This window comes from Aplidium turbinatum, chromosome 16 (genome assembly GCF_918807975.1).
Source record: "Aplidium turbinatum chromosome 16, kaAplTurb1.1, whole genome shotgun sequence".
NCBI classification, from domain to species: Eukaryota; Metazoa; Chordata; class Ascidiacea; order Aplousobranchia; family Polyclinidae; genus Aplidium; species Aplidium turbinatum.
In genome coordinates this window covers 638,284-654,100 of record NC_137487.1, presented here as the reverse complement: position 1 = coordinate 654,100, position 15,817 = coordinate 638,284, and the positions used below count along the sequence as shown (strand labels likewise).

General features: G+C 41.9%; 1 protein-coding gene across 1 annotated transcript; it reads right to left on the bottom strand.

Moving 5' to 3' along the window:
* Positions 1 to 12,442: 12,442 nt before the first annotated feature.
* LOC145785876 (uncharacterized) lies at positions 12,443 to 12,994 on the bottom strand. The gene has a single exon (XM_082597579.1). It carries the CDS (start codon positions 12,992 to 12,994, stop codon positions 12,443 to 12,445), a length of 552 nt encoding a protein of 183 aa, XP_082453705.1.
* Positions 12,995 to 15,817: the final 2,823 nt, after the last annotated feature.

Here is a 15,817-nt window from a genome sequence, read left to right as displayed (position 1 = left end):
TTAACTTCTTATTATTTTTATCAAGTCTATTTTAACTTGAAAATTACTGTGTTCGTGACTAGAATTACTCGTAACGCTTGTGAGTAGTCTAAGTCCTCACCAAACCGCATGTCTTGCCTATAAATGCCAATTAACGCAAACGCTTTTGTAAGAAACCATCACTGAAGCTCCAGGGAAATCAACTTTCAAAATCGCTTTCCCACGTTGAAAAACGCCTTCGTTTTATCCAATCATCACTCGTTTTGCAAAACGACACCAGCTGCTTAGCCAATCAGATGTGTTATCTGGTGTTATGGTTAAAGTTGCTTTCCCAGTGACGTCAATGCGTATCTCATAGCGGCTGCTTTTGGTTTCAGGCGAAAGGAATACAGCCTCTACGCATGAGTGATTTTCGCGCTTGTAACTATAGGCTACTGAGTACGCTGAAAATAAAGCTGGTTCTCTTACATAAAAAAAAACATAGATTCTACAAAAAAATATGCAATTCCAAAGGGTACATTAACCAACCAGTACTGAAACAGCACAAGTGTTTTTTACATTCTTTGGGTCAATAGACTGACATCACAAGTTCAGAGCAAATTTACTTGTGTTCTTCAAGAATGGACTAGCTTAATTTATAGGCTAAATATTTGCTCTTTACTAGCGCACCAGTCCAATGCATGTCTTAAATGCTTACAGATGACATTGACAATAAGCTTTTGTGCTCAGTCTAAAAAAGCAGCCAACATTCTAGACTAGTCCCAGTTTGATTGATTGATTGAATCTTTATCCTCGGACTGGGAAAGTCCGAAGATTTTGTTTTGGAAATGCTCTCAGAGCGCACCAAATTGGAAGTGTTTTTCAAAATTTTCTGGGGGAGGCCCCCCAGACCCCCCGCTGGAAGTGTTGCCTTCGGGCTTCGCCCCACGGTCTACCCGACGGTTACGCCCCTCGTGCCGTAACCGTCGTAACTACCTTGCTGCAGCATATTTCGTAACTACCTTGCTGCAGCATATTGCCGTAACTACCTTGCTGCAGCATATTTCCAAGTTGCTTTCCCAATGGTTTAAGCCACCGAACGTCACTGCTGTATACCCAGTACTCACTGTATATAGGCCTATACAACTTCAATTATATTTCAAGCAAGTAATTTTATGATTTCGTTAAAGCTGATGCTTTTTTTCTGAACATAATCAAGGCATGGCTACCTGCAGATATTGCTTGATTTGCCACACTTTTATTACATTATAACATCACATTTTGATTTTGTCGCAACAAATAGGCTTGCGAAAAACAATTTTGTCTGGTTTTTTTGTGTCTGTTTTTTTGTTATAACTTTTCCTGCATAGGCTACTCCTAAAATTATCCAAAAGGATGTAAAAAATTCTTCATACGTAACATTCTACTTGTATTTTACCCGCTGGCGAAACGTGTCCTCTTTTTAGGTGATGAAAATATGGTAGGCCTACTATTGAATATAAAAAAACAAGCCCAAAATACTGCAGGGAGTCGAACCGAACCCGAACCGGATTTTTGTAAACCGGTTTTGGTGCGATTTTGTCTGAACCTTAACCGGAACTGAACTGAAAATTTGAGTTAGCTTAAACCCTAACCGAACCCGAACCGGTTGAAAAAAGCGGTTCACTCCAGCATTACGTCATTGTTCGCACTGTGGTAAGTGAAGTTGTACGTAGCATGTTGTTATCTTGGAGGCCACATTGTACGGATGAATTATAGCCTATTCCGTAACACACGATCCACTATCATCGATGCTTTGGAGAGGAAAGTTTGAGGTAAGCAACTTCTGTTCTGTGACATCATAGACAATATAGTTTGATTGTAACTTGTGCAACAAACAACAAAGGCAAGTTAATTGAGCAAAGCAGTGTTGAGATCAGTGTTGCCAACCTTGCGGTTTTCACGCCCCATTGGGCTAGTTAGTAGTTGGGCAATAGTAGGCCTAGGCCTAATTTTATCGGACCCGAACCGGAACTTATAAAACCGGTTTTAAGTTTCTTCGAACCCGAACCGGAACTGAACCAAATTTTGAAACAATCTTTGAACCAGAACCGGACCCGAACCGGAAAAATCAAACGGTTCGACTCCCTGCAAAATAAGCAAATCAATTCCAATAATTTACAACCAATACCAATTAGGCTAGCATAAAGTACGCAGTTTAGCAGTTCAAAATTTTCAATACGACCTTTGCAGTCCATACATCATGTTTATTTCAAGAATGACATTTGTTTACGCCATTCCAAGAAATTGGAATGGCGTAAGGTCGGCAGCCGTGGCCGAGTGGTTAGCGCGTTGGGCTCGCAGTCGAGAGCCTGCATGTTCGACTCCAGCCACCCGCACTTGCTGTTGTTTCTCTGGGCAAGAAACTTTACGATAATTGCCTCTACCTAGTGATCGATTTCGAGTAATGGGTAGTACCAAATTTAAGTCATAAGTAAAGTAGACAACCGGAAACAGACATTGCTGTCGGCTGCAGCGTGGGTCAGGTGTATGTCGGAAAGCGTACACCGATGCATAGCGCTTAAGTCCGCTTTCCCGCAATGCAGGATAAAGATAAACAAACAAACAAACAAATAATTATCTTAAAAAGAAGGGATACAATGTTGACTACAATAAAAACCTCGCAATTTCAGTGTCAAAAACAAGTTAAAAAAAGTTTGGCCAAAAAATAAGCAACCCGCAAACTGAAAAAAAGGTACGCAAACTCGAAAAAAACAAGCCCAAATTTGTGGGACAACAAGGTTGGCAGCACTGTTAACGACTCTCACTGGCATGGTTTTTCTGGTAGACTCTTTAACATAGGACAGTTTTCCGTGCGAATCAGCTGATTTCAGTCATGTGACTCAGCACGTGATATTCCGATCTTCTCGATCCGATCTTCTCCAAAGATTTTTGATACAAAGAAAATTAAGTGAGTGTATCGCCCAGCAGCGTGGCCTAATGGGTTAAGGTTAGGGCAAGGGAATAGTCATTTCGATTGCGTGGGTTCGATTCCCACCCTCTGCTAATGTTCTTTTTTCTTCTGCAACTGAACTGAGTGCAAGAAAAATCTTAAGGACTGTAATCAATTGAGTTTATAAGGTGACAATCATAATGGCGTGAGTCACATGACTGCAAACAGCTGATTCACGAGGAAACCTGTCCTACGTTAAAGTGCCTACCGGTTTTTCTGAACTGTGTTGCCGCAAAATTTTTCTTAGTCCTTTAAAGTTCGAAAGTCGGAAAGGGACTAGGTCGGATAGTAATCCGAAAACTAAATCTCGTAAATTCGTTTTGACGACGAAGTAATAGACGAATCGCCCACCAACCGCTACATTTAAGTTATGCTTGCAAACTCGGAGTAGATGTGAGTTTTCGGCTGATCTTCAACATGCATTCATGTAGTCAAGTGGAGTTTCAATGGATAGTTTTTGTTATTGCTTGGTGATGGGTTTTTATACTACTTCTTTATACTTTTGCAATTAGGTGGTTGATGTGCTTGTCAGGTTTGGGCAAGGAATCTTAGAGTAGAATATAAGAAAGCAGGGGCTGATCCAGCAAGCAGTCTTAGGGGGGCGATTTCTGCCTAACACAGTGATGTGTAGGTCTAAATAAAACCGACATTACAAATGGACTGTGATAAAGTTTATTTTTGGTGTTTTGGTAGGATGATTGCCCCCCTCCTCTGGATCCGCAACTACAAGAAAGTGAAGTGATTAGGCTTGCTACTAGGATTTCTGTTGCTTTCCGGATTTCTTATGGCATTATGTAGTTGTGATATAAAAACAAACAAAATTGTTTAATTTTTCAGCTTTATGAAAGAAAACTTTGGTTCTACAAATGTCTTTACGAACGTGTTGTGTGATTGGTTGTCACAATAGCGGTTTTAAGTTAAATAAATGGAAGAAGCTGACGTGTTCATTACATAAATGTTGTTATGGGGATTATGACTGTTTATGTTCACCACCATTTCAACTGTTTCCATTTCCTACGGTGAGAAAGAACAAGGAAGCCAGGGGAAGATGGGCCAACAACGTGAAACGAAAGAAAATGTTAGGAAAAGGAGATTGGAAACCAAACAATGACACTAGAATTTGTTCTAAGCATTTTCCAGATAAGAAGCCAACAAAAAAACACCCTGATCCTACCATTGCCATGGGTCATCATCAAGTATTTACAACAACTAGAAAATCTCCTGCAAAGCGTGTTGCTTTAGTACCAAAAACAAAACCTGCAAAGAATGTTTCTCGGCAGCCGATTTGTAGCAAAAATTGACAGCGATAGACACCGTGTTTCGCCCATGAGGCTGGGCTCGTCAGTATCGCACCACTAGTGTTAAACTGTTTTATTTGCATCAACAGCGCACGGGTACAAATAATTGACACGGCGAGAGAGCACAAACAAACATAGCCAGGTCGAAGACTTTAGAAAACCGGCCTGCCACACCCCGCGGCGGCGGGGAGCGGCGTGATTTAGGGGTGACGATGCACCCGGAGGGGTAAGTCCACCAGCTTAGGTCGCGGGGGCCAGGCTGGGGAGTCGAGGTACCTGTGGAGGGAGAGTGTGGATCGAAAACGTTACATGACCCGTCCGCAAATTTAGAATGGCGGAGCGGGCCAGGGAGACAGGCTCTTTCTGCATTGCCCAGAAAGATGGCCTGCGACGGGCCGGGCGACCCGTCGCGTGTGGACGCTGGAACCGGCAGTAATTGACCGCCGGGCGGCGCCCACGTCTCCCTCACGCGACCTCGGCGCAGGTACTTGACTCTTATACCCGGTCTGCCAGTAGGCAGAGCGGATAAAATTGGGGTCTACCACGAGGAAGAGAGTCAACTATTTAAGGATAATTTGGTTCTCGTGGCAAACAAAATTCAAATAAAAATGTGGAGCAGAGGCTCGATTAATCAATAGAAACAAAAAATATAGGTGGGATTGTAATACATACTCACTGGAGAAGAGTAAGCTTTGATTCGGCGAGCACGGATGTGCACTGGCCAGACGTTGACGCAGGTTCGCCCAGCTGGGTCGGGGAGGCTAGCGATTGAAACTAGAGGCACTGATAGGCTACATTACCAGGAAAAAGTAGAAAATTGGGGTGGAAATTTTGAGGCTGCATCGAGTTGATCAGGGGATCGTGTTGATCAATGCGTTGAAAGCAGAGCGAGGTTGATCCGAGCGGGCAAGAACAGCGTTACAAGGCGAAGGCAGCGTAAGATAATTCGAAACAATTGATTGATTAATACATAGAGATATAGTGATGATTGAAGTTACTTAATTGCTGTTAAACCATGTACATTAGACATTTTATTCCTTTCCTTTGTTCATTTTTGAATGCTTGGGTTTGATGAGACTGGAGCGTTATAAAAAAAGATGACACTGGTTTATAGACATAAGTTGATGATATAAGGTGATGAATTTTAAGACAATTGATATAAGGTTATGACGTCTAAACGGTTTGCTGTCTTGCGCGCTCGGATACTTACTGCAACGTTTCTGTTATTGGGGAATAAGTTTCTGATCGCTGAAGTCGTCTTTTCCATGACGTAGCCCCTCCACAAGTGAGCCCGGCGTTCCAAGCTTTCCAGACGCGGAAGGATCCTTTGATTGAGAGGGAAGCCACTTTTCTAGCCACCTCTGCTACCCCACGAGAAGGAACGCCCAAGGCCGTCAGAGCTCGAGAGCTCGTCGGGGCATAGCTCCCGAGGGAGCCTACGACGAACGGAAGTGACAGGACGTCCCTGCAAGGGCGCTTCCTGTCTTCCTTTATGTTGACACATAACTCGCCGTACTTGTCGTGTTTCCTGTCGGCGGCTTTTCGAAGAGAATCCGCGCCGTTGTCGAACGGACATGTGACGTCACATACGACCGTGACACCGTCAGGGCGTTGCAAGACGATGTCAGGACGCAGATCGGCACCGCCCGCTTCCACGTGCTGTGGAACCGTACTATCTATGGAAAGCCCGGGTTGCCATTCGGCAGGCACGTGCCCCACGATCTCCCTCAATACTGAATTGTGTCGTTCCGTGACGACAGTCATCACGGTAGGGCAGTGATTCAATATGTGGGGGAGAGTCTCTTCCGCTTTCCCACAAGCACGACACATGGCAGGTAGGTAACGGCGACCATGGCTTGGTTTTGATTTAAGTGGCATTAGATTCAATCTAGCTTTGTACGCAAATACTCGGTCCGCGTGATCCAGGAGCTCCGGGCGCCGGGTCCAGGAATTTGAGAAACCGGACAGGCAGTGGGCACTGACCGTCTTGCCTTGGTCAGGTTTGGATTCCCACTGTCTCCTCCACCACAAGTCATTGTGTTGATGGAGGGTCGGCACCACTTTTTTCCTTAAGGGAGGGGTGATTGTGGAGCTCCCCGCGGCCAACTCAAGGCCGCCATCCGGGCGGGCGGACCAGCGTACGTTCAGACGACGGGTGGCCGCCGGGACACGGCCCCACAGGCTCTCGCCTGTAGGGCACGGTCTAGAGCGGGCGCCGTCGGGAGGGGGTTCACTGTTTAGATAACTGGCCAGGTGACCAGGCGTGGGATCCGGAGTGCCGAGCCTCAGACAGGCATGACGCCTAAGCTGCCCGAGAGCGACGGCAGAGACAATGTTGTCAGGTGACGTCAGCATCTTGAAAGCATGAGCTACCGAAAGCGTGTCACTTTCGCGACACAAGTTCAGGATGCCCAAACCTCCTAATGCAGGCTTACAGTAGAAGAACGCGCTGCACGCCCACTTGGGAAGACGCCACGCCACCTTCAAACACCGCAATACCAGTCGGTCAAGCTTCAGAAGCTCATACTGTCTGAAGCGCCGCACTCGCAGATGGTATGACGCGGACGGGAGAATGATAGAGGTGAGTGCCAGGAGTTTCTGGCTTGGGGTAAGAAAGGATTTCATTAATAGAGAAATGTGCTTCTCCAGAGTGGAGATGAAGGGTTGGGTTAGGGATGCGTCCGAGGCGTAACCGGTTCGAGCGCCGAGGTATTTATACGTCTCGCCCTTGGGGATGACTCGAATTTTCTCCCTGGCAAGGGAGAAAGGTTTAACATGACAGCACAAGGCAGTCAGTTTAACTCTTATCTTTGTGGAAACAAAGAAAGAGCCAACAAAAGAATGTTCAATCATTATCTAACATGTACCAAATTCTGATGTGGAGAACTGCAAGCGATGCAAAACACAAGATTCAAAGATTGTGAATTTAAAGGAATCCCACATGATCTTATTAAAACAACTATCTCAACAAAGGTTTGGCTGCGCAAATTTGTGCAATGATGATGATGATGAGAAATCATATACAGGATTTCCATCTACAAATGCATGGTGTGCAGTGTTGAACCTTTTGAATAGTAAAAGTGAAGGCATTAGTTACTGGCATGGGCCAAAGCGCTATGGCACAACCCCTACACAAACTTTTTCAGAAACACCTGTTGCAATTCGTTCACTTTGTTTTGAGGATGAGGTTTTAATGACATTCATGTACCTTAGGCTTGGTCTTGTACAATACGACTTGGCCCGAAGATTTTGTATATCACCCACTACAGTATCAAGGATTTTAACAACTTTAATAAAATTTATATCAGCAAATATGTCATCATTAATTTGCAATCCACCAAAAGAGACCGCAGCCGCTGCATTGCCACATAGCTTTTTGGTATACCCTTATAACAAAGTTCGGTATATTATAGATGGAACAGAAATTTTTGTCGAGACCCCGAAAAATCTCAGTCTTCAGAGTGCATGCTGGAGTGAGTACAAGCACCACTGCACTATCAAATACCTTGTAAGTATATATCCAAATGGCCTATTCAATTTTGTTTCAAATGGCTGGGGTGGCCGTGTCACAGACAAGCACTTGACTCTAAACTGTGGGTTCATGGACCTACTCGAGCCTGGTGATTTAATATTGGCTGATCGAGGATTTCTCATACGAGAGGATGCACTGATAAGACATGTTACCTTAATTATGCCACCAGGCAAAAGAGGAAAAGAACAAATGACTTCTGCAAATATACGCAAAACAAAAGAGATTGCAAATCGCCGCATTTATGTTGAAAATGCCATTCGACGGTTGAAAACCTTCAGACTCATCAAACATGAACTGCCAATCACGTTGGTCCATCTAGCTGATGACATTGTTAAAATATGTGCTGCAGTATGCAATTTAATGCCTTGTTTATGTAAACATCCGACATCGCAGTAGATTTTGGCTGAGTTTTACCATGTTATGACAAGTAGTGATGTTGCTTGTTTTTAATGTAGGCATATGCTTACGTTACTTTCCATGCTTACTAGTGATATCTTTGCATCTGTAGGCTACTGCACTTGCAGTGTCAACACAATACAAAATATATCTGAAATATTAGATCTGGATTTTATTTGTCAGGTTAAAAACCTTCAGACTCATCAAACATGAACTTGCAATCACTTTGGTGCATCCAGTGTATGACGTAGTTAAAATATGTATATACTGCAGTATGCAATTTAATACCTTGTTTATGTGAAGAATGTCCGACATCGCAGTAGATTTTGGGCTTTGGCTGAGTTTTACCTTGTCATTGCAAGTAGTGATGTTGCTTGTTTTGAATGTATTGTAGACATATTAGGCTGGGCCAAAAAAGAGGTTATTTTTAAGAATATATACTACGAGGTTGTAAGTCACCTAAAAGTTGTGAATGGGTATCAGGAGCAGACCCATGATAAAATTTATATTTTTTAATGACATCTTACGGTCAGACAGTCCGTTACCATAGCAACCGTTTCCGGCAAGACAACAAATTGACTAAATTGGTGATTTTTCAGGCTGTGAATGACTGTCAGGGCTCATTTTGATACCAAAATATGCAGAAAAGACAGCCAATGAGCATGGAACATATACACGATGTCTATAAAACAATTAATTCCACTTTTAAATAAAAAAACATCTTTTCTTCACATTTATGGTCAATTATTGAACAAAAGGAAAATTAGTTATCCCAAAATCTACCAATGGAAGGCAATTACTTCTGAGTAACATCAGTTCACAATACATACACACTCATACAATAAACATTCATATTAGTCCCAACTGTACAAAATGGATGCCAGTGACTTTTTTGTCACAACCTCAGATGACGTTGCCAGTCGATGCAGCTTCTCTCGGACACCCTTCACACCTTTGTATAGTGTCTGGAGCGGAGCTGCTCTTCAGATTTAACGGCTTTATTTGTGTTCAAATCTGTGGTGAGTCTTAGTGCCCGCTTTGCTGCGTCATTGACAACAGGGAGGTTGACCACAACTTTCTTGCCATGACGGTAGTTGTCTGAGGTGGTCCATTGTGCAAGGGGGCTTGACAAAGGGAGCTTGACAAAGCTGGAGTCAATATTCAAGAGCTCAAACATGCTCCAAGAGTCATGTCCAATGAAGTCTTTGAGGGCTTTTGTGCCCAATGGATATGAGGCTGGCATCTCCTGTTTTCTTTTCTGTGTACTGTCTGTCGCGTCATGGTACCTCAGCAATCAGCATAGCCTTTCTCATCTTCTGTTTGTCAGATGATGTTCGTTCCGAGAAGAGTGCCAAAGAGACCAATCTCTCTGAGAGATACCACAAATGGTTTTGTAGCTTCTGTTTGGCCAGAGCAACAAAGGAGAGAAATTTGGCAGGCCACTTCATTGGGTCCCTGCTGATACTGGCCTCTGCCTTGAGGATGAGGAGGTTCTTCATTAGTGCCAGGTCATTCGACGGTGCATCGGCAGCATTCGTGCATGTTAACCATGCTTTCGTGTAGAAGATTGCCAAGACTACAGCAAGACTGGTGAGTGGTGATGTCTTCCAATTCTTCAGGTGCATATACATCCCCAAGCTGGCATCGGAAGAGTGCCGCCTTAAACGTGTACAAAGTTTTGCTAATCCAACGGGCGTGGTGGAATGCTCCAGGCGCTTTGATGGTGATGGATCTCTGACTGGCAGGGACAGGCCCTCCAAGAAACAGAAGTGTTACTTCTGTCACTTCCAGGTAGTCACGTTGAAGTGTCTCCTTGGTGCTGTTCTCGATCCATGTCTGAAGAAAGTTGATAGTGTTATGTACTGTACATATATAGCATGTCAACTCTCTTTATGGAGCAGTCACCTCGACCAATGTGTAGTTGTTGTGGTTCAATTCGCTCCAATTGTTCACCAGTTGCTTGAACAGCTGCTCATTGGATCATGTGGTTGGGCCATACACAATTGAGTAAGATGCCCCACAATAAACTCATGGATGTGGTGTCCACATGCCAGTTGCAGAAGACTTCTACCAAACTCCGTCTCCAGTCCAAAATGTCTGCCTCGTGTTTGCCAAAAACCCCTTCCTTTTTTTGGCTCTGTATCTGTTGACCTATTCCTCTTACTCTTCCTTAGTTTGTATTCTTCAATAACTGTAAGGATCATCTGCTCTATCGCTTGCCATGATTTAAGGGTAATACTAGTATTTGCTCACCAGTCCTGAAAGTCCTTTGTTACAAGTCTGGCAGTATCCAATGCACTAGACTGAAGATGGCTGGCTTGCTACAGTTGTTTATGATACCCATGGTACTGAAGAAGAACCTGTTCCCCTGTTTGGTGGATAAGGGCCAGTGAATCCATGGTTTCCTGATAGAGCTAGACCGATATATTGTATCGGCTATTTTTTGCCGATAAACATAGGCCAACAAAAGCACACTCAAAACCAGTCATACATGCCTTTAAAAGAAACACAAGTTGCTCAAACGTGCTTGTAAAGAGTGCATTTAAACTCTCTCATTTTAATGATGTGCAAGCGGCTGCACACAATCCATTTTTGCACGCAGCACGTGGGGTGGGTATGCTTTCGAATGTCTTGTTTTGTGCATGTGGAAGGACGCTCTTCTCGCTGCCTATTTAATTGGTGCTGCCTGGTTAGAGTTCCGCTCCAATTGCTGTATTTGTGCTTCTGCTTATCAGGCTAGTGGCGGTGACAAAGGTCTTGGTGCGAATCCTAGCAGAAACTCCTGTCGTGTTGGACTGATTTACTATGACAAAAGGTGTTCTCTTCTTGGCATTAATGCTGAGAAACTATGTTTTTTGAACTACAATTTGAAACTGTTGAACTTTGATTATTGATTTGAACACATAACAGTATTGTATTTGGTTGTTTCTGTTTGTTTTTTGTGATTAAAGTTAAGAATGGTTTTTCTATTACAGCAACAAATGCATAAACTTTCGTGGACTAGTTTGTTGCTTAATGACTTTGGTAACAAATTTTTCATAGTTGATGTATATATATTGTATATCATATCGATATCGGCCTGAAAAAGTCATATCGGTCAAGCTCTATTTCCTGGTACACTGAAAATGGGGGGACACTTGTCAAAGAGCCACAGCAAGGTTTTTGTTTTGGTATTCATGCTTTAGAAGTGAGGCCCAGCAATTAGAAAACAAATATGCCTATTATTACAGAAAGTTTGAATTTTATACACAAAATCTGAAACAAAAATGGCTTTTTTGCAAATATTTTTTATTAAATTGTATCACACCCACTGTCTAGTTGTCATATCATCTTTGCCTTTCAATTCTGCATCGTTTGGTACAAGCAGCATCTTTGAGGGTCATTCAAAGAGTGATTAATCATTATTTTAGGCATTTTATGTAGTTGTCGGTAATGGTTTCTACGGTAACAGACTGTCTTACCCTAAGACCTTAATTTTTTTTTATCAAATTTACATTTTTGTGTTTCTGACAGTCACTCACAACTTTTAGGAAACTTACATTAAATTCTGAACAACTTGTTTTTTTTGGCCCAGCCTAAGACATATGCTCATATTACAAGAATTATACTTTGCTTAGATGTTGTGTGTTTTGCTTAGATGTTGTGTGTTATGCTTACTAGTGATGTCTTTGCATCTGTAGGCTACTGCACTTGCAGTTTCAACACAATACAAAATATATCTGAAATTTTGAATTTTATTCATGTCAAACTAAACGGTAATTACTGTGGAAATCAGAAGTGACCAAGCTTTAAGATGTAGCACACAGCGAAAGAGGCAAAAACTTTCCAAAAACATTCTACAAAGTACATTAATAAATCAAAAATTTGGTTTAACACCACACTGGAGTTGTGAAGGCTCTTCTCGTTGAGCGCATGTGTTGCATTCAGGGTTGCATTGTGGTGAAAAATTTTACATGCTCAGGTGATGAAAACAAGTACTCATACAGTGTATGGCAATGATAACATACAAATGTCTGTAACTTGTTGCAAGTATCGGAAAACTTCACTCTGTCAATCTTGGTAACCAGCCCTGTGTCAAAAGCATCTACAACTACAAGTATACGAAACTACCAGCAATAACCTATCAAAGGCTTTGTCAGGCTGAGGATAAAGATTTAATTAAAACCAACCAAACTAGCTTGAATGTGTTACACAACAAGGAAGTAGAAGAGTCACCATGATTGGTAAAAGTAAAACTTCAACTAACAATCTTATTTCGTGCACAACTTACCCAGCAGTACAGGAACAATATGCCTGCATTATAGAGCCAGATGCATGCTTCACACAAATCCACATGTAGTGGGGAATGTCATTAACTCGTTGTGATGGAGTACACTTTGACTTGAACAAACAATATTTGCCCCACCGAAAGAAGTAAACCTGTTTCATCCACTCACTTTCCAAATACTCATAAGCCTTCGTTGAGGTGGTGGACAAAAATTCCATTATTTCAGCTTCTTGAATGTAGGGCCACAGAGGTACTGCAGCACTTTCTGCCATCCACACATCATCAGGAAGACCAAGTGGATTGACAATTGTGTCTCCGTTTGAAAGGTTTAAAATGTCAGTGTATTCTTTCTTTAATTGAAGTAATGAATTTTGCTTATCTGTCAAAGGCTCCACTTTCATAACTTGGGCAGAATATGCCAAAGCAATCAGTTGATCCTTGGTCTTTTTGCTAACACTTAAACCATAACGTTTGCAAAAATCCTTCAAACTGTCTACTTTCCAAGTGGATAAAACTTGCAAGTCATGAATATGATGTTTGTCTTCATTCATACTGAATACTATTGAGATAGTGTTATCAACAGCTAAAACGTATGATAAATGATCAAAAATTCAATATATCATATGATATAAATATTTTTGTTGAAAAGCAATACTTATCAAATGTCAGTGCTATTGATCAGCTGTAGCAGTGATACGGGTACTCTTCCACAAGGGGTGGCGCCGATAACGTCCCTTGCCGATATCGTCCCACCGATATCGTCCCCTCATTTATCGGTATGCGCAATTATTTACGCGGCCAGAAAAATGCGGCGGGCTGTTGGATTTCAACTCGAGCGTTAATGCCGATATCGTCTCAACGAGATTTGCAAGTATTTACACCGCCAGATAAAGCTTTATATGCGGCGGGCTGTTGAATTTCAGCTGGAGCGTTAATGCCAGTGACGTTCGGTGGCTTAAACCATTGGGAAAGCAACTTGGAAATATGTTGCAGCAAGGTAGTAGGCACGAGGGGCGTAACCGTCGGGCGAAACCCGAAGGCGTGTTGCCGAAGGCAACACTTCCAGCGGGGGGTCTGGGGGACCTCCCCCAGAAAATTTTGAAAAACACTTCCAATTTGGTGCGCTCTGAGAGCATTTCCAAAACAAAATCTTCGGACTTTCCCAGTCCGAGGATAAAGATTCAATCAATCAATCAAACTGGGACTAGTCTAGAATGTTGGCTGCTTTTTTAGACTCAGCACAAAAACTTATTGTCAATGTCATCTGTAAGCATTTACGACATGCATTGGACTGGTGCACTAGTAAAGAGCAAATAATTAGCCTATAAATTAAGCTAGTCCATTCTTGAAGAACACAAGTATGTTTGCTCTGAACTTGTGATGTCAGTCTATTGACCCAAAGAATGTAAAAAACACTTGTGCTGTTTCAGTACTGGTTGGTTAATGTACCCTTTGGAATTGCATGTCTTATTGTAGAATCTATGTTTTTTTTGGTAAGAGAACCAGCTTTATTTTCAGCGTACTCAGTAGCCTATAGTTACAAGCCCGAAAATCACTCATGCGTAGAGGCTGTATTCCTTTCGCCTGAAACCAAAAACAGCCGCTATGAGATACGCATTGACGTCACTTTAACCATAACACCAGATAACACATCTGATTGGCTAAGCAGCTGGTGTCGTTTTGCAAAACGATTGAGGATTGGATAAAACGAAGGCGTTTTTCAATGTAGGGTAAGCAATTTTGAAAGTTGATTTCCCTGGAGCTTCAGTGATGGTTTCTGACAAAAGCGTTTGCGTTAATTGGCATTTATAGGCAAGAAATGCGGTTTGGTGAGGACTTAGACTACTCACAAGCGTTACGAGTAATTCTAGTCACGAACACAGTAATTTTCAAGTTAAAATAGACTTGATAAAAATAATAAGAAGTTAAACCTAGAATTCAGTCATTATATTTTGCATAGTTTTCGCTCAGGTAAGCACTGCTTTCCTTGCTTTCCCTCACCGATCGTCACTGGTTAATGCTCATGTGTAAACATGAGTACATTCATTAGTTTTACAAACACAAAACAAAACAATCAATACCGCACCATTTTCAAAGTCTCTGATTTTATTCGACTACATTTCCAAAATAAAAGTTGATCACTTAGGCTATTATGATTTTTTTCAGATGCTTGCGAGGCTGGGTTAACCTTTTTGTTTGTGATGAGAGCACAGTATAGGCTTACTGAATTTACTGCACCACCAACTATATAAATTTGTTCACTTTCGTTTAATTGTGTGTCTGAAAATACGCTATCGTGTAATAGGTAAGCCAAATACAAAAAAGTATGATTTGAATGATGATCAAGACATAAAAATAGCTCAGCCTAGTCTAAGCTACTAAGCCTAAGGCTGGGCTATATCCCTGATAGCGTGTACAAACAATCTTTTCTGTAAAGCCACACCAAATTAACAAATCAAACATTCAAATACACTAAATTTCTCTCTTCAAATTATAACAAAACCAGTTTTATATAAAATTAAAAATAAAATCCTAAACTCCAGGCCTAGGTCTACAGAAAAATCAAGCTAATTATTTCTGCTTGGTGTTGGTCTACATTTAGGTAAGATAAAACGCAGATTAGTTTTGGCATGGACGATTAATTATTATTGTTGTTTAAATGTGCAAATTGGTGCCAATAAAATGGCCCTTCAGGTATTAAGTGCTTCTCCAAATAAAAACATTGTCACGCAGTTGGTGGTTTGGCTTTTTGATAGTCACACTACGTTGCCCAGACAAATTCAAAAGGTCACCCATAGCGCAGTGAAATTCGGAAACCACAGTTTGAAGCAGCGGCGTAGCTACCCAATGGATCTTGTGGATAAATCCAGGGGCGGCATGTTGCTGAAGGGCTGCAAAATGTGAGAATGTTTTAAACGAACAAAGACAGTCACATTAACTTATTTTCAAAGAGACTCAGACTTAAACGACCTAAGTTAACACTGATCCAAGTGAAGCCAAAAAATTACACAAGTTATGTCTCTAAACTATACTTTGCAACTTTTTTAGATTGTGACTCATTATGTGGTATTTGTGACTGTATAATGATACTCATGCTGTTGAAGTCATAATTGAATGTCGGCTGTTACTTGTGAGCTATAACAATGCTCTGTCAATTTAGCTTCGGTATAGTTAAGTTTAGATAAGTTTTCATTTATTTCACTTTCGCGTGGAGACAAGAAGAGACCGTGAGGTCATCGAGTAACTGTCACCTTTCCCACCTGTCTGTGGTAGATAGACTGGATTCCTTCATCTTCATGTGTGACCTCACCGTTGCCTTTTATATCGCAAGCTGTGAAAGAAGTTTTTTAAAACTTAAGTTGATGAAATCTTGC